We start from the raw sequence: 26,098 nt of genomic DNA, 5'->3' as shown, positions 1-26,098 counted from the left end.
GACAATTTCTCGATATTAAATTTGATGTAAATCATCTGGTTCTTCTAAGGAAAAAGTTGGACACTCCAAGGAGATATTAATTATTAACATTTATTATTCTCCAACTATACGACTTCCAGCCCATTGACTCCCGTGGCTTTATCCTTCACCTATAAACCTAGGGCGAGATAGTAAAGGCCCTTTTGTTTCCATCCTTTCGTGGGTGGCCAGGGACTAGAAGAGCTATCCCTGTCTTTGGTCTTTTCTCCTCCTTCCGGCACGGTCCGGAGCTGACGCCCCCACGGAAAACAAGAAGGCACGCCACCTTCGGGGCTCTTCCAGCCTCCAAAAAGGGGAGGGGCGTGGGGTGGCGGGACAGTGAAGAGGGGTGGGGTTAATCCACTTCCGCGCGGGCCGCGAGCCCCCCATAGCGCGACCAGCGCCGGAAATCGCACAGCACGCTGGGATTTGTATTCATCTCCCTCGTGGCGGAAGGGCAGGAGTTTATATCCCAGGGTCGAGTTGGCATTCTGGGATGTGTAGTCTGTCTCTGGATGTTCGTTGGATGTAATTGGAGTCTGGCTGCAGAGCCAGAGACGATCCCACAGACTGTGGCGGGTCACGTGATTCCCGTCTACAGCGTTGATCGCACTGCGGCTTAGGCCGCGGGGAGTTCTCGCCTGCGCGCGGCCGTTGCCGAGGAGACGGCGCACGTCTCACCGCGCGTTGCCCCCTCTGCAGTCCCCCCGCCCCTCTTCTCCCACCACAATGAGATCCTAAGATGGCGGTGGCTGCGGCGGTTGGCGCCGACTGGCTAAAGTAGAGAAGGCGGCCATTGGGCCCTAGGCAGCCAGGGAACGTGTAGACTCTCCCTGCCGCGGTCTGTAAGGGAGGACCGCTGTCGGTGGCGGGTCGTGGGGGCTGACCGCTACTCCGCCCTTGGCAGGAGCGGCTGCTTCGTTTACAGGTAATGCCTGCGCGTCCCCAGCCCTTGGCAACCGAGGGCAGTGCGGCGCGCAGCGGCGGGAGAGCAACGGCTCTGGGACACTTGACCCTGTAGGGCCTGGCCTCGGGCCCACGCGTTTTCGTGGGCTCCTGGGTCTTCTTGCTGCCTGCTTCATGTTCCCTAGCAGACAGTCCGCCCCCTCCCCGGGACTGACCGACGCGATCTCGCGGTGAGCATCTAGACACTCGTTAGCGACTGCAGACACCTCTTCTTGCCTCCCCTCCCCTCTATTTTTCTGGCCTTGGAGAGGAGGCCGTCCTGCGCCGGGTGCCTTGCGAACGGAGGAAGCGGAGCCGGGGTTGGGGTTTTGGTTGCCAGAGGCAGGGGATCTATTTTTCCATAACGAGGAGCCTTAGTGGCTAGTCTCCATCATTGCGCCCCTTCCCACCCACCCCACAAACTCCATTCTGTGGGGCTCTTAATGTCCAGAATTTCGGGTGAGGAAGGGCGGGTGAGGAGATACGCGACTTTTGGGTTAGAGCTGCGGGATTTCTGCTGTCTCGGGTATCCTTAGAGCAAAAGAGCCGCGGGAGGCGTTCCTGACTTGGGCTAAGTGCGGCTTTATACTTGCGAGGGGAATGTTAATTTTATAGCTCTCACCTACCCCCGTCCCATTTCTCCCCTTCCCTATCCCATACTGCAGTCCAGTTAGAATGAACTTAGTATGGGGAAAACTAAACGCCAGATGGGATTTGGAAAACGTTGCTTGCTTTGCAGAAACTGGTGTTTGGGGATTAGGTAGTAGTAGGCCCCGCTAGGGAGGCGGGTCCTCCAAACTTTTCTTCCCGCTGCCTCAGGAGTTCGCCTTGTCTAGGGGAGAAAAAAATTTTTTTTAGCCGGTTTGAGGTTTGTGTCTTGTGCCTTACCGGTGACGGATCGTGTTTTGGCGCTGGAAGAAGCGGGCTTTCTGGGCGCCCCTGCCACCCCCACCCCATAACTGCTTTCCAGACTCCGCCTACTGGTATTCTCTAGTTACTGGAGTGGGTGTTGCAGAGCTCGCGGTGCACCTGCTCCTTTCTTTTCCCTATCACCTTCCCCGTGGGAGCCACTGGAAAGAAACCATTAAAATACTGAGTTGAGCAGAAGGCAAATCTTGTGTTTGTGTAGTGACAAGGTTATTATGAAACCTAGCTTTTAAATAAATAAACTTATTTTCTTCGTGGGATAGACAAAGTTCTTGAATCGTTTAGGTGAATAGGAAGGTAATGACTTGATCAGTCGGAAGAGTAAACTTTGGCATGGATTTTTACGTGATCATTAGAGTTAACCATTGGCCTTACCTTCCAAAGTAGGTATCACGTTTGCTCTTACAAGTTTGGAGGATTTAAACATTTATATATATCACATTGTTTTTCAAAAGGGTTAAAGTAGCTTGAGTTTAAAATACTGGATTTTTTCTTTTCTGTTGATTTTCTAAACATTTTAGGTTATAAATATAGTAGTATTTGTTATTCTATACCTCAAGTGTAAATAATTTACTGAAGTTTTTTTTGTTTTGTTTTGTTTTAATCAAATGCAGGCAACAGCTTTGAAGTGTGAAGCAGGAAAAGAGCTGTTTCTGAGCTGCAAAAACTAGTTTCTAACAGGTAATTGGATGTCTTTATATATGTATTGTCCTTCCTGTTATAGTAGAATACTTTACGATGGAGAATGCTGTCAAAATACCAGTGCATGGTTGAGGGCTCCCTCTACTTAGTAAACACACCATCTGGGTTTGCTGCCCTGTTTGCCCTGCTTTTTGGCATGCCACTTTAGCCTGACTTCATACTTTTGTTAGAAAGGAGCCATGCCATTCCTAATTATAAAATACTAGAATAGTTTATGTAATACCTTTTGAAATGTCTTTGTCTTCATAGAATTTTTTCAGTCCATTTGAGTTCGAATTTGTCCTATAACAGCTGTTTGTATAGCAAAATCATTTCATCTTAAGTCATTTTCTACAACTTTTCTATTAATTGGCTGTTCATATTTTTTATTTACGAACTTTACTTTTTGAGGTTGTTATATATACTATTGACTGAAGTGCGGTTTTTTTGCTTTTAGCTTTATAAAATTACTTTAAACGTTAGTTTCTATGCATAGTCATTATCAAATGCCGGTTATGTAAAGATATTCTCTGACCAACAGAAAAGTCAATATAAATTCATTGAAGGAAACTGAAGTTTGCTAAGGACAATTTAGAAATTAAATAACTAAAAATGGGGATTAGAAGAAATTGTTGTTAAAAGAGTTTTTGAAATAATTGTTCTTTTAAGAAAATCTCAGAAACTGAGTCTGAATTTAGTTCTGTTAGAATTTTAAGACAGTCCATTAAAAAAATTGTTCAGTATGTTTTTGCTTTCTAGGAAAGCAGATAGGTCTTCAGCTCTATTATGAAATAAACTGATCATCATGAGAAAATAAGGACTGACAGTTGATTTACATCTTATACTTCTCAGTAGTATTTTCTTTTTTAATTGGAAGACTGGATCAGAGTAGAACAAGAAAAATTGAACTCGGCAAAGGTCAAATATTAGTGCATATATTAGCGTTCTTAACACTAGATTATATAGTAGGAATTTGGTAAAATAATAAGAATTATAAAATCAGTTATAAACTAATTTTCCTTTTAACACATTAGGGAAGATGGATAAGATGAAATAAAAACATAGGGCTATTGAGTTAACTCACATTAAAAGACCTTGGTTTTCTCAATAGGGGATTTGGCTCTTGTGAAGGAGGCAAGTATATTTGAGACTTGGAAAGAAATATAAAGCGTTTGGAATTATCACACTAGGGAATTCAGTAAGAAGCCAACAAGGGATACATAGCAATACATTCATCTTACAAATTTAATTGAGTACCTACGTATGCTACTTAATGTGCTGTAGATATGGCAGTGAGCAAAATAGAGCAGATGCCTTACCTCATGGAGTAAACTTACATTTTGAAAAGGTTCATGTGTGTGTGTGTGTGTGTGTGGTATAACTTAGTATACCTGATGGTGGACATAGGCAGTGCCACTTTATAACTGTTCCCCCACTGCTTGACACTGTTTGAGAGTAGAAGCAGAGAAAGCACGTAGTGGGGTTTATTCAGGATTGACTTGACAGAATTGGTATGGCTTACTTGGGTGGATTCCTGGAGAGAGAAATGACAGGGTCAAGAACAGATTCAGCAGGAAGGAGACAATGAGAGAGACAGAATGCAAGAATTTATGATCAGAAAGAGGGACTTCAGAAGTTCGAGATCTTGAACAAATTACCACTTCAGAGTGAAAACAGGATTGGAATAGAGAGATGAGATGGATGTTGGAATTGAGGACAAAGTTTTAGAAAAATCATTGCAATTGTTCAGGTCATGCAAGCAGGGAATAAAGTGGATGGAGAGTGAAATCATGAGCCAGTGGTTATCAAAATTGCAATATTCTCTTGGGGAGGAGAGTGGGAAATGGTGCCCAAGATAGGGGGATTGATATTTTTGATGGCTAATTTGTTCAAAAGAGGAAAATTAAGCATGAGTTAAATAAATAAGGTTGCAGATTGTATCCTTTCCCTATGAATCTGGGGGATTAGGAAGAGTAGCATTTTTAAAGAAGGATTTCCAAGGAAATAGTGCTTTCAGAGGGATTGGAATTTTATTGAAGCCAAAGAAGTAGGAGGAATGTTTGGGAACAGATGGAGAATGTATGTAATACCAAATACTTAATGCATTTTTTCCTGAGTTTCCATAAAAAGTGCTCATTGTACACTGCATTAAGACTCAAAACAGTGTACGCAGTATTTCCTTTTTATGATTAGTAGAAGAAATACCCCAAATAATGCAACCTTTAGAAAATTTGTACAGATACATAAAATGCCAACTTTGGGTATTTGTGACTCTTAAGTAAATATTTAGGAAAAAACTGTATATGTTGTTTTATTTGGTTTTAAAACCTTGATTTACAGTGGTCAGTTGAGAAGAGATGATTATGAATAATTTAGTGCAATTGAGAAATATCTGAACTTCAAAGATTTTAGGAAAATAATCTTTTTTCTTGATAATTTAATTTCTTTGAAGCTCTTTGTATTCTTATTTTGAAAGTGAACCTTAGTCATAGGTATTTTCATGGTGATTAATGCTGTGATATTCTACTTAGATATATATAACACTTCTCTATAGTGAATTCTGCAACAGGATTTGCTTCAGAAAGATCAGTCACTGAAAGGAGCTGATAAATTGTATTTTTGCATTTCGTATCTTTGTAAGATAAGAGGGCCAAATAAGGCTGTCAGAAATAACTAAATGAAACGTATAATAATTTCAACGTTTTAGTAGGTCAGAGGATGCCTAGAAGTGATTTTTTAAAGTAGAATTTTCTTTTATCCCCATATCATCATCCATCACTTGCACCAATTGTATTCCAGTGGTTTCACCTTTTCCATCTTATTGTCTTTCTATTAAACCTGCCTGGAAAAATCCCAACCTTAGATGGATTCAATGGCATGTTTATTATACCAAGGCTGATGAGTACTGCTGGGGAAAAAGAAATTCACACTGCGGATTAGCGACATCAATGAATGTTCTCTGCTCTTACCTTGGGCCTTAATGCTCCCCAGTCATTCCCTTGTCTTAAATCTTTCAGACATTGCCATCTCACCTTCTCACATTTAAACAACAATTCTTTCTACTTCATATCGCTTACGAACTCCCTGAACTTCCAACCACAAAAATCTGTTAACCAGCCTTATCCAATTTCGCCTTTCCCCTTTCCGCTTCAGTGAAGAGATGTTTTTCTGCCTGTCTAAAGCTAATCATTTTTCTTATGCCCTGGATAGTTTATATTAGTATGCTACAGAATAAAATTTAGAATGTAGACGTTCTATATCTTTGATGGTGACTTTGAGGTGATTAGAGATGTTGGCGTGAAGAAGAGAGAAGCGACTTGCCTTTATTTTTTAACTTTTATAGGGGAGATAGTTACTCTCTTAGAGAAATCAGCTGTATGTTAACATTGAGAATTCATCCACATGTAATTATTTCTTTAGTTTCATGCTAATAATTTTATTTATATAGGGATGTGCCTTTTAAACACATCTGGTATCATTATGTTGTTAAATACACTATCTCATTGTATATCAGTCACAATATAGCAGTAGAGAGAGATGTTTATTTTATAAACTTAAGAGACTTTATTTAGTAAATGGTATTTTAAGAAAGAGTGAAAAAATATTTGATCTATTTTCCCCAAACTAATTTTAATGTATTTAAATTGTTTTAGAAACTTATTTTAATAGTGTTTAGTCATTAGCCTATAAATAGATCCTTAGAAATTCTTCATTTGAGGAGGAATTTATCATAATGTAAAAATAGAATATAAAACATTATATCTCCAAATATGTTCTTAACAAATTTATCTTAAAGTAAACTTTATTACTCTACTGATAGAAAGTATAACAATCTCTGTTTTGAAAAAAAAATTTGATACGTAAGAGTTTTTACTTAAATAACCTTAATTTCTATTCCAATTCACATTTTTAGACAGTTTGCTTTTACTACTTTTAAATACAGTATCACCTCTACTGCAAATGTATTTTTTGAGCTCCTAGTTGCAAAATGTTTAGTTTTTTAAAATGGGTTATTTCAGTTCACTGGACATACTTCTCTCTGGGTATCAATTATTTTGTAAAGTTCTTAAGTATATTTATAGTATAAAAAATAGTGTAAAGTATTGCTGAAAATTGATAAGACAGAAAAAAGAGGCAAAATCGTACTCTTACCCCTGTAACTGACAATTGCTTTCATACAAGCATTGTAGTATATGTGTATTTTCTTAAAATCTGTGTGCAATTTTGCATTGCTTTTTTCCTCTTTTATGCTATTAGATGATATAAGCACAGGCAGTATTGTTCAGCCTTCATAATTATGTGTTTATGGGGTACTGTCGCCTAATAGCATTCAGCCTGTCCTTTGATATTTTGTTTGTTTGCAATGGGCCACAATTACAGCATGATAAACAACTTCATTATAGTGCCCCCTCCATATTTAACATTTTCGCTGTGACGTTCGTCTATAGTGAAATGATATTTCCATGCCGCTGACGATGGCATTCGACTTTACCCCTCAAGCTCAGTGTTCCAGAAAGGAAGTTTAGGAAAGCAGATGTACATTTTTCTATATTTTAGTGTTTCTCAAGAATGAAAAACAACAGGAAATTTTTATATTTTTAAGTAACAATTGACATTAATAAAACGTAGCACCTTAACTGTATTTACTGAAAAATATAAATACTGTAATTATTTTCTGTGGATTTTTGACACATTTTGGAGAACAGACTTGAAATCAGTTAACGCGGTAAAAAGGTTAAAGTTGTTTCCTTAGGTTAGCTACTGAGTCAAAACTCAGTTTTAATTTTTTTTTTCTTTTTAATTGGGGAATTGGGGGATGGGAACAGCACTGGGGAATTGGGGGAAGGGGAACAGACAAGTTGCTGTCCTTTTGTTCTTCAGTCTAGTTGTGGAGGACGTTGCTTCACTGTCCCAAGTTGGCACCATCATTGTGCTCTTCCCGGGCAAGGCAGATCAGTCGCCGGCCTATGGACGGCCACTGACAGCAGCTGCTGGCCACTCACAGCGGCTGCTGGCCGCTCACGCTGGCTGCCAGCCGCTCACGCTGGCTGCCAGCCACACACGGTAGCTTATGGCAGCCCACTGCAGCAGGGGCTGCAGCCTGTGCGGTCACCGGCGACTTATGGCAGCCCAACTCCAGGTTGAGCATCTTAGCTGTAGAGGGCAGTGTCACTGGCCCTCATATGTGGGATCCGAACTGGGGCCCTCTGGCGTCCCAAGCCAGCTCTTAACCAATGCGCCACTCGGCCGGCCCCCAGTTTTAATTCTTGATACAGTATTGACAAAATGCATTTTAGAAAGGTTATATAAGTTTACATTCTCATCATAGTGACTGAGACCTCTGGCTTCCCTTTGCTGTCATTAGGATTAGGTAACACTGAGTAAATTTAATAGTCCCTTATTTAAATTTTCTATTGGATTCTATTATTAATATTGTATCATTTTATGTTTACTGATTTCTTTGTAAATTGCCCTATCATACTTATTTTTCTTGGGTATTTTGCTTAGTCGTTTTTGTTTGTGTTATTTATTTTTAACAAATTCTTCATATAGTAAAGATAGTAACTGTATACTTCATATTTCTTTTAGTTTTTTCCCCCCAATTTGTCATTTACTGTTTATTTTGAGCGTACTTAGGATTCACTTTTATGTGAATAAAATCTGTTGAGTTTTTTCCTTCTTATTTCTGCATTCCAAATTAGTCAGATCTCTCTTTTTAAAGTCCATTCTATTTTTTTATGTGTCTGTTCTTTGACTTTTAAAATATTTTTTTATCTACTATCTTGCTGTTTATGGTATAAGGCGGCCTTTTTCAATTGGCGAGAATTAAACTCTTATGCTCTAAGGCATCCATTGTTTACTGTGAATTCCTCTTCTGTGCCTGGGATGGTACTTGGTATGTACCATCCTTGGAAGAATTGAAAAAATAGTCATTCAGATCATTTTTGTGTTTGAAATGAAGAATCCCAGTTAAAAAAGACTGTTAAACTCGAAATATTTTTCAAAATTGTTAGCAAATTGTCCCATCAATGAAATAATCCTACATTATAGAGTTGTGAGGATTAATTGATAAAATGCACATAAAATATTTAGCATGGTGCTTGGCATATATATATAACCAACATATAGATGTTAGATATAATTCATTTTTCTCATTTCTTTTTTCTAGTTGGGTATATTTGAGGATTTTTTTCGGGCGGAACTAATTTAACTGTGTAGTCACTCAATGTGGTTGAATATCTTAGAACTAATTTTCTACTCTCCCAACTTCTATTGTTGCTACTCTTGCTTTTATTTTTCAGATATTAAAATTTTTTTTCTGACTTGTTTATTCTGACTTCCTTTGTCAGAATAAGCTTGTACAGTTAGGAAAAAAATGGTGTTTACATTTGTCTTCTCACCAGGAAAGGTAGTTTGTTTTTTTACTTATTAAAATTATCTCTTATTATTTTTTTTAGAGTTTCATAATGCTTCACATAGAGCAAAATAATATTATTCCTAGATACTTTATTTTTTGGGGAACAGTGGCATTATTTTCCCATGGTATATTTTCTAAGAGGCCATTGGTGGCGTTTTCAAGTTCTCTAGGTATTTCAATGCATCTTATTTAAGAATACCACTTTGGGCTGGCCGAGTGGCCCATTGGTTAAGAACTGGCTTAGGATGCCAGAGGGCCCTGGTTCAGATCCCACATATGAGGGCCAATGACACTGCCCTCTACAGCTAAGATGCTGAACAACAGCTCGACCTGGAGCTGGGCTGCCGTGAGTCGCCGGCGATGGCGTAGGCTGCAGTCCCCTGCTGCAGTGGGTTGCCATAAGCTACCATGTGTAGCCGGCAGCCAGCGTGAGCAGCCAGCAGCCGCCGTGAGTGGTCGTCCAGAAGCCAGCGACTGATCTGCCTTGCCTGGGAAGAGCGCAATGATGGTGCCAGCTTGGGTCAGTGAAGCAACATCCTCCACAACTAGACTGGAGAACAAAACAACAGCAACTTGTCTGTTCCCCTTCCCCCAATTCCCCAGCGCTGTTCCCCTCCCCCAATTCCCCAATAAAATCTTAAAAAAAAAATACCACCTTTTCTCTTTTCAGTATAAATATTCCATATTTTCTGTTTTTTTAGAACTTTCAAAACAGTGCTAAATAACTGATACGTGGCATTCTTGTTTTGGTCTTTAATAAAGATGGCCTTCATGTCTTATTTTAAAATTTTTGGTTATTGGTTTAAAACAATACTTCTTTCAGCTCTGTAGAAACTTATTTATTTATTTATTTATTTATTTTAAAGATTTTTATTGGGGAATTGGGGGGATGGGAACAGTGCTGGGGAATTGGGGGAAGGGGAACAGACAAGTTGCTGTTGTTTTGTTCTTCAGTCTAGTTGTGGAGGACGTTGCTTCACTGGCCCAAGTTGACACCATCATTGCGCTCTTTCCGGGCGAGGCAGATCAGTCGCCGGCTTCTGGACGGCCGCTCACTGCGGCTGCTGGCCGCTCACGCTGGCTGCTGGCTACACACGCTGGCTCATGGCTACACACGCTGGCTGCTGGCTACACACGGTAGCCCATGGCCACCCACTGCCACAGGGGCTTGAGCCTATGCCGTCGCCGGCGACTCACGGCAACCCAGCTCCAGGCTGAGCTGTTGTTCAGCATCTTAGCTGTGGAGGGCAGTGTCACTGGCCCTCACATGTGGGATCCGAACCGGGGCCCTCTGGCATCCCAAGCGAGTTCTTAACCATCGCGCCACTCGGTCGGCCCTGTAGAAACTTATTAAAGTAATATATGCTCCTTGAAAAAAATCAAACAGTATAAAATACATATAATTATAAGGAAGTGTCAATGTATTGTACTTTTTACGATTTTTTTTTTCAAATTTGAAGTGTTGACTTTTATGACATTTGAGATGATAAAATTGAACTTGCTACGTCATCTGTTAATATACTATTCTAATAGATATCCTAGCATTAAAACATCCATGGAATAAGTACTACTTTGTGCTGGATGATAATCATTTTAATGTTGTGCTCTAGTGAATGGTGTAAAGTAGGATCTTAGAATCAAAGCATCTGGGATTTGTATTACTCTTCGACATTTTAAGCTGAATGACCTTGGCAAAATTATCTAACCTCTTTGAATGTTAGTGTTATTGTTTGTAAAAGGAGAAATCTATTATAACCCTGATGTCTAAGGACCTTCCCTCCCCCTTGAATCATAAAAGTTATCTCACCGTCTCCTTTTTCACTCAGTCTTCCAACCTGTGCAGTTCCATACCCAGTGGAAATCCAAAGTCTTCCACCAGATATGTAAAGATATTAGTTTCTCATGATCATCTCTGCTTCTGAACCTCTGCTTCTACCATTACTGCTTCTGTTTCTCATCTCTTTGACCCAGGTATGAAATTCAGTATCTTCCTTGATTTTCATATCCTCAGCACTACAATATAAAATAGGGTAGTAGGCACCAATATTTTTAAAGTGTTTTTTCGCCACTATTCTTTTTAGTTCTACTTCTTCCTGCCGTCTCCTCATCTTGCTTACCATTACATTATTTCCTTATGAAACCAAACCTTTCTCCATGTTTCATGCAGAGCAGTTTTGCCTTCTGAATCTTTGACACAAAGCAAATGCCCAGGTCTTTGGCAAGGGAGGGCGTCTTTAGGTTCTTTTCTAAGAGCACTTTTGGTTCTAGCTATTAATAACTTTTTCCTGCCTCCTTACCTTTAAGGACCGTATTGAGTAAATAAAATAAAATAATCTTAAAGCTTGCAGGCCAGTATACTTAGTGTCTATTCCGAGGTTTGCCTTCCCCTCACCATCACTCCAGCTGTTGAACTCATGTAAATCATAATATGCCTTCAACAGCTAAATCAATTTGCTTGTGATGAGTGGTTGACAGTGCCTCTTTTTATTTTTATTTTTAATTGGGGAATTGGGGGAGGGGAACAGTGTTGGGGAATTGGGGAAGGGGAACAGCCAAGTTGTTGTCCTTCAATCTTAGTTGTGGAGGGCGCATGTAGCTCAGCTCCAAGTCCAGTCGCCATCCTGTCGCCTGTTGGCAGCTCGCAGCTACTCAGCTCAAGGTGCTATGTTAAATCTTAGTTGCGGGTAGGTGTAGCCCACCATCCCATGCAGGAGTCGAACCGGCAACTTTGTTGTTAGGAGCACGTGCTCTCACCAGCTGAGGCATCCTGCCGCCTGTTGGCAGCTCACTGGCCCATTTGGGAATCGAACCTGTGATCCTGTTGCTCAGAGCTTGCGCTCTTAACCAACTGAGCCACTCGGCCAGACCCCAGTCCCTCTTTTTGTTTTATAAAATCAAGTTTTCTGAGATTCCTTTATATTGCTAAGCTTCATGGAATGGTTTAAAAATTAGAGTTCGTTTTTACGTGTTAAATGGTTGGTTTTCACTTGTTTTACAGAAAATTAATTGTTAAAGCCAGTATGGCCACAGGAGGAGGTCCTTTTGAAGAAAGTGTGAATGACCAGGATTTACCAAACTGGACCAATGAGGGTGTTGACGACCGACTCAACAACATGGTATGATATCTTATTGGTAGTGTGTTGTTGACAAGTAGTGTGAAATTGCAACTTCCCCTTGACTTAGCCATATCGAACTCACAGAAACTCTTTGTAAAGTAAACACATTTTTACTTGCTGGCCAAGATATTAAATGACGCTGGGCCTATTTGTTGTATTAGTTGAAGATATTTTTGTTTGCAGGTAGCAGATATCACTTGAGTTAGCTTAAACCAAAAAGGAAGTTTTTTAAATAAGGATATAACGACGTTTTATGCAAAACAATTGAATAAAGCTGGGTTTTAGGAAAGGACTAGAAAAAGGAACTAGAAGGTTGTTAAAAATTACCTTTTTACTACCCTGACTCTGCTTCTGAGTGCTTCTGCTTAACACAACCTTTTCTTCACAGACCGGCTTTCTTCCCTGGTCCACATGGTTTACTGTAGCTGCCCTTCTAAAGGTTTCAGTTATGGCTGCGGTTATATACTGACTGGTTATCGCTTAGTTACAATTTGAAATTCTAAGGAATGTGATTATCCCAATTTGAATTAGATGTGCATCTCTTTTTCAGTCAGCCATGGCTAGGATGGGGTTGGGTAGGTAGAACAGGAGGTTGGCAGGAACACGCACACATGGGTTGAGGTAGAGGGACAGTTTGTAGAGAAGGGAGTTTTACAAATGAGGAAAATATCCCAAAGGTTTTACTAGCAAAGGCTAAAAAAATTATTTGGTGGGAATGTATAGACTTTTTTGTTGAATGAGTTAGGTTATGTGGGTATAATTAAGTACATAAAAATGTATTCTAGGTAAACATTAAGTCTTTTTATCAGATCTTATGTGATACATTGTTTATAAAAAATAATAAGTTATGTTTATACTTACCATATACTAGGCACTGTGTTTCTATGTATGCTTTTTGAAATTGTGTTTTAAAGGGGACAGTATATTATAGATTAGGAAACAGACTGTGGCAAGTTAAATTAATTGCCTTGGGTCACACAGTGGAGCATTTTTTCAGAAAACAGGTTACTTTAGAACCCAGATTGATTATAGATCTGTTTTCTTCTTATACATAGTGACTTTAAAGGAGATCAGTAAAGGTATCTATAATTCATTTCACTATTTAATTTACATACAGTAAAGAACCATTTCTAAAAATGCTTTTGAAAATATTCAGACTGACTCTAGAGTTGGGGTTTGGGGGTTTACATTTATTTGTTAATGATCTATGAAAAGGAAAGTAATCTGTTTTTTGAAGGACACTATGAAATTTAGGCTAGACATAATGGGAAATTGGTTAGTAGAAGCAATAAATTGTCTCTAGGACTGTATGTGAACAGTGTTTTTTCATTTTTAAGACTGACTGACATTTTTTATCAGCATACCAAATTATTTTCCTGGTTTGATAAGAATTTTGCCTTTACTCTTTTAAAGGATTGGGGTGGCCAACAGAAGAAGGCAAATAGATCATCAGAAAAGAATAAGAAAAAGTTTGGTGTAGAAAGTGATAAGAGAGTAACTAACGATATTTCTCCGGAGTCATCACCAGGAGTTGCAAGGCGAAGGACAAAGACTCCGCATACGTTTCCACATAGTAGATACATGACTCAGATGTCTGTTCCAGAGCAAGCCGAATTAGAGAAACTTAAACAGCGGATAAACTTCAGTGATTTAGATCAGGTTTGTGAATTATTTTAAATATCAAGTCATAACCGTGGGGAATATTTGAAATGGATGAAATAATTTGTCTTAATAAAATACTGAGATATTTATTTCCTTTTCTTAGTTTCTGTGCATATGAAAAGAATTTTAATCCGTGGTGATGGTACTGTGTTCTTTGAAGGGCAACAGAGTCTTATTTCTAAAGTTGCTAAGGACAAGCCTTTCTGGACTTTATTACTCTGTCATATGACTAACTTAAATGATTTCATTATGAAACTAAATTTTGCATGATAGTACTGAATAAGATTGCTATTAAGGAAAAAGGAAGATCCAGTTTAGAATATTTAGCATTGGCTCAGTGTGGAATGTGCTGGATAATCTCAAGTTTAAACTATGGTTGTATTTAATCACTGAAATAAAGTTTAGAACTAAGAGCAAGTAGAAATGGTAATGAACTTTTAATAGATAATTTACTATCACATCTGTACTTTACAAAGATAAACAGGTTTCCAAATATGGATAAAGTTAGATCATATCTGATATGGTGAAGATGATGATCATATATCATTTAGTCACCTATTTACTAATAATTGAACATTTAATATTATATGCTAGTTGCTGAGCTAAGTGCTTTTTCAGACAATGCTTCATAAAGACACATCTTTATGCTGATGTTCATATTAATTAACATTGATTCATTGGGTCTAAAGCCTATATAAAATTCTGTGAACAAATAAGACGAGCACTGAGTTATAAATATGGTCCATAGTCTTAGTACTTCATTTACACTAATCTTGCTCATATTCATCAGTTGAATTGTCTGACAAAATTAGAAATAGGAAGTGCTAATCAAATTTTGATATTTTAATAGAATTTTGTACATCTGAAGCTGTTTCAAATCTTACTACAAGCTGTTTATGTACACCTCCTGAATCAGTATCTGATGGTGAAACTAAGTATACCATCTTATTTTTTTTTTAATTATTGGAAGAGTAATGTTTGTGGATTTGGTTTCTTTTTTATATATAGAGAAGCATTGGAAGTGATTCTCAAGGTAGAGCAACAGCTGCTAACAACAAACGTCAGCTTAGCGAGAACCGAAAGCCCTTCAACTTTTTGCCTATGCAGATTAACACTAACAAGAGCAAAGATGCTGCTACGAGTCCTCAGAAAAGAGAAGTCATTGGATCAGCACAATGTAAAGAGTTGTTTGCTTCTGCTTTAAGTAATGAACTTTTGCAAAACTGTCAAGTCTCTGAAGAAGATGGGAGAGGAGAACCTGCAATGGACAGCAGCCAGGTGATAAAATTTGTTTTTTTTATTTTTTACTCTTTGCTTTCACAAACCTCAAAGTGTAAACATTAACATAAAAAAATTAAATTAAGTAATGCATATAGGAATTTTAGTTAGGTAGAATTAAAGTACCTCCCTGACCCTCATTAATCTATAATATCACATTTATTCAAAATACTGTGAATTTCTTTTTACCCAAAATGACTGTAGAAATGACATATTCAGGTGAATCAAGGCTTCTGTTTATCTGCCAAATGCAATATTGACCATTATTAGTAAAGGGGAGTTGGGAACAGTGGGATTAATGGATTGTAAGAATTATTTTAAATGATGATATGATTCTTTTAAAAAAGTGCTTTCAAAAATATACTACTTGAAATTTATAAATAAACATTAGGAAAAAATTATATAAGTAATAGTTTGTATACAGTTCTATAAATAAAATTTTTTTGTAATGTAGATGAAATCTAATTTTGAAATTTTAAAATTAATACTAACTGGAGCTGTTACTGTTGTCAGTTATATTTTGGTTAAATTCTAAATTTGATTCAGATCTTTTGCATGTATGAATTCACACAATAATTAGAAGTATCTTTTGTTGTTATATCTGAAATTTGAAATCTATAAAATTGTTGCTGTTGAATGAACTATTCTCAATTTTACGTACTGTTTACTCTCATGTTCTTTTTAAAAAATATCTCCCTCTGCAGATTGTAAGCAGGCTGGTTCAAATTCGTGACTATATTACTAAAGCTAGTTCCATGCGGGAAGACCTTGTAGAGAAAAATGAAAGATCTGCTAATGTTGAGCGCCTTACTCATCTAATAGACCACCTTAAAGAACAAGAAAAGTCATATATGAAATTTCTCCAAAAGATCCTTGTAAGTTTTTAGACTTTTTAAGTAATGTATGAAGTTATTATCAGTGTATATGTACTGATGACATTCTGATGCCACCCACCCCAGAGGAATTGATATATTTTCAGAAAATCGTGCCGTCCATGATAACATTTTATTGCCTTTTAATAGTTGTATGATTTGTACCACTGAAATATTTCAGGCTAGAGAAAATGAGGAGGAGGATGTGCGGACTGTAGATTCAGCTGTGGGATCGGGTTCTGTAGCTGAGAGCACATCGCTAAACATAGATGTGCAGTCTGAGGCTTCAGACACCACGGTAAGCGGCCTTTTGGTATTCCAGTGCTAGAAATGAAGGCTTAAACTTGTCCTCCATTTTTTAGGATGATATTTTTATAGGCATTCCTTAATGCAAAGTGCATTTTGGGGAAGAAACCCTCACATTATTAATGCTGACTATATTCTTTTTAAACATGGAAGTTAAAAGTTTTATTTATTAACATTAAAAATAGTTTTAATAGTTGATTTTAAAATCTAATAATTTTCAATCTTCAGCTTACATAAACATGGTTTTTCTAGTTTGTTTCTTTAAGCACAGCATTACTCATTTTGAGGAGCATAGGGAGTGGAGCGTTCACATTCATCATGGATATAAGAGCTGTAAGCGTAGAGCATCATTGCTTAGCATATTGTCTGTTGGAAAAGTCTCTAAGTTCATTTGTCACTGAGGACTCACTGTAAGGCTATTAGGATTTTTTATTTCTCAGGCTAGCCTAAAACTAGCAAATCAGATGACTGAAAAATTGAGATGAAAATGGGACAAGATAGCATTTTTCATTGTGATTTAGTCTCAGTGAGAAAAAGACTATAATTTCTGATTCTGTGAAATGAAATTTATTAAAATACGTCTTTTGAAAAATAATCAGGAATTTATTTTTGAAGAAAGATTTATGAAATAAACTTAGTTCATAGAAATTAGTATGCTTTGAAACAAGTTTGCTTTTAAGTATTTTTATTTTATGCGTAACAGATGCACCTATAACCATGCATTCGTAAACTTGAAAACCTGTTAACAGTAATCACTTTTCTTGTGAAAGGATAACAACATACGTCTATCTCTTGTTTCTGAGATATGTTCCAAATACCATTCAGCATTAGGAATTTGAGGGTTTGTTTCCTTTTAGTATGGACATGCATAGTTTCTTATCTGCCTCCTTTCTCTTTCCTGCCCTTCTTAATTTGAAGAGGAAATTTGAATTTTTTTCTCTACATTATTTTCACCAGGAGATACTCAAAAGGGCTGATCCAAACAGTTGTTGAAGAATGAATTCTACTGTGGGGAAATTGTTCTACTATTTCCAGTGGTGCTGGAAGTAATTTCTTCCTCACATTTCATTCCAGCAGAAATGGAAGGGTTGAGGGCGTGTGGGTAAAGGAATGCCGTTGGGGAAGGGTGGAGAATGGTATAGGTTGATTATTATAATTTATATACTAGGTTGATTATTACAATTTATATACTAGCACATATAGTGTTCACTGTGAAGATAATGTTTTATAACAAAATCATGATTTTATGAAAGTTGATTAATAGCAGCATAAATGTTAAAATATGCTTCAGCAGTTGTATAGCTTGGGAATTGCCCAGGATAAGATACTTAATTACAAGGAGCAATAGTCTAGTGTACAGAAATTTAAAAACCTTAATTAAGTTTATTGCCACTTGGGGGAGGGTGGGTTGAATTTTAAAAAGATGGATTGGTAAATTTTTTGTATTTATTTACAAGGCTGGCTTGTATGTTAAACAGAAGTTTGTGTTAAGAAATTAATATGCTACACTATTTAATAAAGGAGGCATCTTTTAGTCTGAGAATTCGGCCGTGCATTGAGGACAAACTAGGGAATTCAGCTTCACAAGAACAGGTTTCAGACATTGACGTTACTACAAGTCCAAAAGGGGAAGTTGACAGACCTCCTCAGAATGACAGGGAACTGAGGCCTAATAGGAAATATAGCCGAAAACGTGGATTTCCCTCAAAGGTATACTTCACAATATTAACTTGGGAAGTCTCTAAATGAGCAACTCTTTTGTTCATGTTTCCTCTTCCTTATTTGCTTTTCTGTTGTTGCTGTTACTCTTAAATATATAAGTTATTAACATATGGTTAATTGTACTGTAATTTGCTTTAGTAAAATGCTGTCCTTTATTGTTTTTATCTTTTCTGCTTTCTATTCCTCTCCATAGATTATATTTGGTGGCTGTTTTTATTTGCATTAACAAAGGAAGGACTTGTAACCCTTTTTCCTTTTTTTTTTTTTTTTTTTAATCCATTTCCTTTTTTGCTATTGAGAACTCAAAATATAACACAAAATATAGCAAAATATTTCCCTGGACCATTATTTGCCTTTTGTTTCTGATATTTGTGTTCATGGAGTAAGATGGTCCTTTTAAATTTTTCTTATTTCCTGTAGTCATTCATTAAAGAAAAAGAAAATAGAGCAAGCTATTAATATTCCTGTCTTTGTAAGAATGAAATATTTTATAGTGTTTCAGTTTATGTTTATGTTCCTTGCTGGAGACCATTTCCATCTTTTTTTTTTTAGATAATAATTACCCAGTGACTCGTTTGCTAATGGTTTTGCTATTTTTTTCCCTAATGTTTGCTGTAGATGTTCTTTCTTTAACTTCTTATGATTTGCATAAAGGCACTCAGGAATGATTTAAAGGCAACTATTTGTGTACTTCCACTTAAACAGTTTGAAAAAAAAATGGCATTTGTAAAAGTGCTCATATCCATTTGGCAAGAATAAAGTACTATTTTAATAATTGAGTATAGATAGGACTAATTTAATATGTTTTACTACTAGCTTATTACCTAGGATTAGTCTTTTCTGTTATATACGTATTTTATATTTTTGTGTCTGTTTAAAAATGTCAAAACTTAACCTGTAGGTATTTGGGCTCTTTTGTTTTTCCTGACTCCCACAAGAGTTTGAGGATACACTTTGAAATAATCTCTGGTGATGTTACTATCAGGTATTAAGCAAAAAGTGTCCCAATTCAGTGGAAGAGTAAATAAAGTAGCTAGTTAGTTTTAAAACCACTAACATTGGAGAAGAGAAAGTGAATGTGAAGTACAGTAGATATCCTTTGGAACTTACTGTTCTTCTCTTTAAGTCTTCTGAATAGTGACAAACAAAACTTAAGAATTAACAATTACTACAGCATAGTATCTGCCAGTTTTGCTTTTTTCTCCTAAGGCATTATATTTACTTTTAAAAACTACTTTTCTCTTTTTAAGTTTCTTTGGATAATATTTTTATAAAGGAATACTCTTCTCAAACTTGCTTGGAATTTATTCTAATTTGAGGCTTGTTTACCTTTTGATTCTTAGGGCCATCCTAGGGTAGTTCTATCAGTACTCTGTTCATAAAATGATTTTAGTTTCTTAAAAAAAATTCCTAATTCCCACCATCTGACTTTATTCTTTCTCTGCTATCACAATCTGTTGTTGTGTCTACTCCACCTTCATTCCCTCTTTAACATCTTTTCAAAATGTAGTATTCTGTTAGAAGAGGAGGAAAAAAAAGGTTGAGGTCTTAACTGAGATTCAGAGCTTAAAGCAATCTTTTGACTTGCAGCTTAATAGGAAATGATTAATATTCTTGAGCTCCCTACAAGGGTAGAGTCTGTTTTGTGGAATATTTTATAAAACTTCATGACATTTTGCATAATTTTTAAAAAGAAGCCTTCCACAAAGACTCATGCCTTCCATTATTTTTTCATACTCATCTTTCCCCCTACACTTAATTTCAGCTCTTACAGAACTTATAAGCTTTTATACCCTTTTTTGCTGTTATTTTCATCATTTCCAGTTATTTTATGTGAGCTAGCTCTGTCTCCCAAACCGGACTATGCTTCTTCAGAGAATCTTATGTTAGACTTCTGTATTTAGAACTATCGAAGTGAATAATTTTGGGGCACACAGGTGTGAAAACCACTAAACCTAGGATTTTGACTTCCCCTAACTGTGATATTGGATAAATTCACAGCTTATCTCCTCTGGGCTTATATAATTCCTTACTTTTCACATGAACAAAATTGGAATACATATTATCTGAAGTACTTTTTAGCTATAAAAATATATTCGGATCCATGAAGAATTATTGGAGGAACCTCAGTTGAGTAGAGGAAAGGAAGACTTAAGGTTTTCTGAAATTGGACTGTAACCTGTATGTAATTCAGGATTTCATACCCAAGTTTTGTTTGTTTTTATTTTGTTGTGTTTTTTTGTTTTATAATCTGTAAATTAAAAATGTGCTCGTTGAAAGTGATTCAAGAAGTATAGATAAAAATATGTGTTTGAATGTAGATATACTCCTAGCTTCATTTTTGGATTTCTATTCCATGCAGCATTCTCTTGGCTTGTTCTTATCCCTAAGTATTTTTATTTTTATTTTCTCATCTTCCCTTTCTTTATATTTGATAATAGTCCCCACCCACCTCCCTCAGCTCAGTTTTTCTGAATATTCTGAATGTTGTTTTATGGATGCAAACTTATTAAACAGTAATAAACCTCCCTAACTTAAAAAATTGTTGGGAATTCATCTTTCGATTAGTGAAAAATCTGAAGGTAATTGTGTTTGCTTTAATAAATAGTTCAGAATTCTTTATAATGAGAGTAGCAAAGCTTTGCAAATAAATGTGACTAACAAGGATTAAAGTTCTTCTAAAAGCTTGTTTTTTTAAAGTGTAAAAATCCATGATATCAAATTGTTTAGTAAACTCTTCAGATAGCTTTCAAGCTACTTTAAGGTCTAAACGATTTTTGTGAGGTGGGAGGATTATAAATTAGGTATAGATGTACATTCTTGAGGATTTTTAACCTAGATGATGTTTTGCCTTATTTTTGTAATGTTTCTTGTAATTAATAACCATTGATACTTTGCTGAAGTATTTGGTATCAGTCTGGAGAGATTTCTCTTATTCTATTGAGATCTGTACCTATTTGGGTTTGGTTTTACATTTTACCAGTGATTTTGATGAAATTATTTTGGATCAAATATGAGAAAGATAGCTATTGATAATTATCCATCCCCCTTCAAATTGTTTTTTTAAGATGTAAATAGTCTTGAAATATGCTAGAACTAAGAAGATGAGTTTTGACAGAAAAGAATGTATTCTAGGTTAATAGAAATATTATATGTAAATATTAGGTAAAATTACAAGTTTTTTTAATTAAGCAAGTCAATGATGAAAAATAAAAATACCATTATGGTATACATTTCATTCATAATTTGGCTTATAATTTATTGTTTTTTAGTTATATTTAAATTTGTCTTTTTGCTTAATTGACTTTTATTTTCTCTTGTTGGGTTACATTTGAATAGTTTTAAGCCCTTAAAATCTAGTTTTAAAGTAATGCGATCTTTTACTTTCAAGCAAAATGCTAGGTTTTGGGGGGAATTTTAAAGTATCCTATTTTATGTCCTCAGACTCAGCTAAATCAACATATTTTAAAATAAAAATTAGTGATATTTTTGATATAAAATATAAAATTCTCCACTTCATTTTTTGCTTATGTAATGTGATGCAAGTAAATTAAAGCCTTTCACGTCAGATTATCAGATAAAAATAACAGATTAAAATTTCTGTCTTTAATTAGAAAATAGTGTTTGTTTTTGCTTTGTTTTGTTGGTGTTTTTAAGTATCACTTATAGGCGTGGGGAAGAATGTTTTTTAGTCTGGTCTTTTTTCAAGGATACTTTTAGGGCATTAACCTGGTATGATCTGCTCCTCTGTAAGGCCTGGATCCCTTGTGTGCGCGCGTGCGCTCCTAGCTCCTTTTACTCCTTTGGCCTTCCTGTCTTTTTTTTTCTATGTCTTTTTCTTTATTTTCGTTAATTCCTCTTTATGCTAAGCCACTGCTTATGGCCTTTCACCATGAAATGACCTAACTCTTAATATGGTAGGCTATCTCTGTGTTACCATTTTATTCTTTTTTTCTTCAAGTCTACTAAAATTATATCCAGGGTTGTATATTTAGTACTAATTGATTATCTATGTATGTACTTTGCCATTGCTAGTTGAAACAGGAACATGAATTTTAATAGATGTAAATATTGTTGATCTTATTTTCCAGGCCAGAGACCCTCAGCAGGAGCCCATGGAAGAGATAGAAAGTTTGAAGAAACAACATGATTTATTAAAAAGGATGTTACAGCAGCAGGAGCAACTGCGAGCTCTGCAGGGACGGCAAGCGGCTCTTCTTGCTCTGCAGCATAAAGCAGAGCAAGCTATTGCTGTGATGGATGATTCTGGTATGCCACAGTCTTAGGATGCTGTTTTTATAAGCAAAGCTCAATAAATAATGGCATTCCAAGATGGATGCTGGTTATTATATAGTCAGATCTAGATTGTTGACTTGTTTAGAAACCTACGTGTGAGGCTTACCCTGTCCTGTGCTTTTCTCTGGTTATGCAGAAAAGATTGCAGGGACAACTCCTGGCCATCATACTGTACCGTGCAGACAGCCAGCTCGCTCTCCTTTTCATCAGAGAGCACCTGTAAGAGGTAAAAGGACAGGCTGTAGTTCTGCTTTTGTACCTCAGACTGACAGCTTTTGAGGGTTTTATTTCTACCTTTAGTACTTAACTGGGATTGCCATACTCTGCTTGCCTCCTGAGAAAGGGTTTAAGAGCTTGAGATAGTGATTCAATTCATAGACCTTCTTTAACTTCTACATTTTATTAAATTCTTTCGTATTGAGTCTAATTTTATAGTCTCATCACCTTCAAACCCAAGTGTTTAATTTCTCATTAAATTGAAAGCAAATTGTAACTTGTAAAAACTCAGTAAAACTAGGGTGCATTTTCTAGTAGTCTGTCATCCCAGTCTAATAATTTATCTCCTGTGGGCTCTCCATTTTAGGTCCTTATTGAGGTTACCCTGTTGTTACTCAATTTATCCTGCTGCCCACGCCTAGCCCACTGGCTCAGCCCCCTGATCACTTATGCATAATTTAATTTTGCATTTTCATGAGGAACTTTATGACTTGCAAGTAACTTACTCTTTTATAATAATTATATAGTTATATATAATTTATATAGTATAGTATATAGCAATAATTATGCAGATTTTCCTCCCCACTTTTCCCTTGTAAAATCCAAACTATCGTTAGCTTTTACATTTATATTTAGGAAAAAACAAAACTTTACCAATGACCAATACTAGTTTGGTTTACAACTAACCTTTTAAATTTTTAAATATTTTTCAAATTTGGTGTATCAGATTTCAGAGACTTTCCTGTGATAGTTATACTTCAAATAATTACATTTGCATAATCATCTCATTTGATCACAAAATTGTAGGTTAGTCATTGGAGCCTTATTTCTTATAGAGAAGGAACTCGAACATAGAGTTTGTGACTTACCTACGCTTATACAGAATTTTAGTAGAATTAGATCTCGAGTTCTACGTCAGTGGTCTTTGTTTGTGAATATGAACTTTTATTTTTAAGTAAGCAGATGATCTCTTAAAAAAAAATGTGTACTATCATTAAGCAGGGACCCAGGAGTAGAATGAATAAGAGTTTAAATTTATTTTATATACTATTTTAAAAAGAATTTTAGGTTAGTAATTTTAAAACAGATTTCCTCTGGGATTTATGAGATTTTTGCAGGGGAATACTGATGAAAACCAGAATTGCAATATTTAATCTTCTAGTATATGAGAGGCAACATAATTGTCATGGGAAAGAGTGCTTGTTAACTAGAAAGTTATTACTTATCTAGACTGATTTCTTTTCAAAATAGAGTTTGGACTGGATATGTGGGATTCTCTCCAGCCCTGAAATTCTAATTTCTTAGTGGACAAAGCTAGTATTTTTCTGTAAAACATAAGCAGTTTGTAGCCAGTGTCTCTTTCAGAGCTGGAGAGGAGAAGCATGGGGTTGTTGGGTAGTAGAGCAGTAACTGTTACCAGAATTGTCATCAGAAGACTGCCTTAGGAAGATAAAAAACAACGGCCTTTTAGTATGATTTGTATCACAAGCAGATACTTCATTAAATTATCTGTTCTGTTGCAGGGATCAGCAAACTGTGGCCAGCTGGATTTGGCCCTCTGCCTGTAATAAAGTGTTATGGAACACAGCCATGCCCATTTGTTTATGTATTGTCTGTGGTTGCTTTTGCCTTATGATGGCAGGGTTTGGGTAGTTGAGACAAAAACCGTATTTCCAGAAAGCCTAACATACTTACTTTCTGAATCTTTAAGAAAAGCTTGTGAGCTCCCGAACTAGCACATTGATTCTGTTGGGAGAGGTGGGATTGAGACATGTCAGAATCAGCTGTTGTTTTTCAGACTACCTACTTTCCCTGCCACTCCCCCAACCCAACCTGATAGACCTGTCCCCACTTTGAATGTTGGAACAGAAAAAGATAAATCACTATAGTAGAGTTTTATGAGTTTCCCTCTATTTTCAGATTAGATGGAAACTTAATAAATGATTGGTTAGCAGATAAATCTGAGGGTTAACTATTTTCAAATTGTGTTAGGTGAGATTTTTTTTTTTTTAATTTCCTTTTCCCAAAAAATTTAATTTTAGCTTCTCAGAAATTGAAAAGGTGTTGCATTTATTTGCTTTGATGAATAGTTGTTAAATTTTTTTCAGCTGTAACAGAAACTACTGGTAGCCTGTCTGGCGTCAGTATCACATCTGAATTAAATGAAGAATTGAATGATTTAATTCAGCGTTTTCATAATCAGCTTCGTGATTCTCAGGTAACAAATTTTTTTTAGTATAGTTGGGTTTAAAATCACATTAATTGAAACAATGGTGCTCAAACTTTACTGAGGATAAGTATCACCTGGCATGATTAAAAAAATGTAGATTTCTGGTCAGTGGGATCTGCCCACCTTCAAAATTATGATTGATACATTTGGGGTGGGCTTCCCCCCATGTGATTCCAGTGCTGGTAGTGTGGGGACTATAAGAAATACTAAATTAGAGGAAAATCTACTTTGAAGTGATTAGTGAAATTTTTCCTTTGTATGCTACTTGATAACATGTTCTTTTTTCGTCTCTAAGGTTAATGGTCACAACTTTTAAACTTAAGTTATGTTTAAATCTGTGTCCTTACGGTATTTTACTAACAATTTTAAGAAAGTTCTTAAGTTTAATTTCATAGTCAATAAGTTTATAATTTGTTGACCTTTTAAAACAATGATTTTTGTATTTTGACAAATACAAAATTTTAATCTGTGGGCCTTGAGTAAGAAAGGGTGAATTATGAATTAATACATCTCCACTGGAAATAAGTATGATTGAAGATTCAGTGTCCCCTGTCTGGTGACCAAGTGAAAATAAAAGAATAAGGCCTAACCGCTTTGGGGAGTTATTTAACAATATGTAAAGTACATTTTTTTCTAGTAATCCTGCAATGGCCCACCTTAGAGAAACTCATGTTCACAAAGAGATATGTGCAAGAATGTTCATGGCAGCATTATGTTAGTAGCAAAAAATCAGAAATAATTTAAATGCCCATGAATAATAAAATGTATTAATAAGGTATATTATACAGTGAACTCCTATCACCTGTTACACTAAGTGAACCAAAGCTAATGAACAAAAAATACAAGTTTAAAAAGGATACCACTTAGGTTATGTTTAAAAATGTGTAAAGAATGTGTATTTTTTTATGGATACATACAAAGACATTACAAAATAAAAGCATGTATAAGAATGGTAGATATATAATTTTAGATTATGGTTATCTCTGGAGAGAGTAATGGGATTGGGGCCCTGGGACATGTAGAGCTTTAGCTATATTTTTAATATTATATTTCTCTTTAAAAAAAGATTTGATGTAAATGTGGCAGAATATTAAAATTTGACTGAGCTCAAATCCTTAGTGGATTTTTGAAATGTTTTATATACATATATATATATATACATATATATATATATACACACACACATGCATATACTATATATATATACATACATATATATATATATTTTTTTTTAAAATAGAACAACAGAAAAGAAGTGGTAGGAAAAACATAAGAAGTTAGAGTTAATGGTGGTAGTTCTAAAAAGATGGCAAGATAATAATTTCGAAGATTTATTTTGTATGGAGGTGGAATTTCTCGATTAATTTAGACCCACTTAATTTAGATCCAGATAATGTCCAATGAAGCCAAG

At 36.0% G+C, this 26,098-nt stretch overlaps 1 protein-coding gene across 1 annotated transcript in view; it reads left to right on the top strand.

The window, feature by feature from the left end:
• Positions 1-552: 552 nt before the first annotated feature.
• PCM1 (pericentriolar material 1) overlaps positions 553-26,098 on the top strand; it is a 95,655-nt gene continuing 70,109 nt past the window's right edge. Inside the window, exons 1-11 of the mRNA XM_019664755.1 lie at positions 553-946; positions 2,505-2,571; positions 11,988-12,105; positions 13,519-13,764; positions 14,776-15,045; positions 15,750-15,920; positions 16,099-16,215; positions 17,745-17,933; positions 22,037-22,214; positions 22,378-22,467; positions 24,566-24,675. Coding sequence (XP_019520300.1) covers positions 12,010-12,105; positions 13,519-13,764; positions 14,776-15,045; positions 15,750-15,920; positions 16,099-16,215; positions 17,745-17,933; positions 22,037-22,214; positions 22,378-22,467; positions 24,566-24,675 — 1,467 coding nt within the window. The 5' untranslated portion in view covers positions 553-946; positions 2,505-2,571; positions 11,988-12,009. The remainder of the gene's footprint in view (positions 947-2,504; positions 2,572-11,987; positions 12,106-13,518; positions 13,765-14,775; positions 15,046-15,749; positions 15,921-16,098; positions 16,216-17,744; positions 17,934-22,036; positions 22,215-22,377; positions 22,468-24,565; positions 24,676-26,098) is intronic.

Source organism: Hipposideros armiger, unplaced genomic scaffold, assembly GCF_001890085.2.
Source record: "Hipposideros armiger isolate ML-2016 unplaced genomic scaffold, ASM189008v1 scaffold_430, whole genome shotgun sequence".
Classification (NCBI taxonomy): Eukaryota; Metazoa; Chordata; class Mammalia; order Chiroptera; family Hipposideridae; genus Hipposideros; species Hipposideros armiger.
The sequence above is the reverse complement of the archived record's forward strand: the minus strand, read 5'-3'. Positions and strand labels throughout refer to the sequence as shown.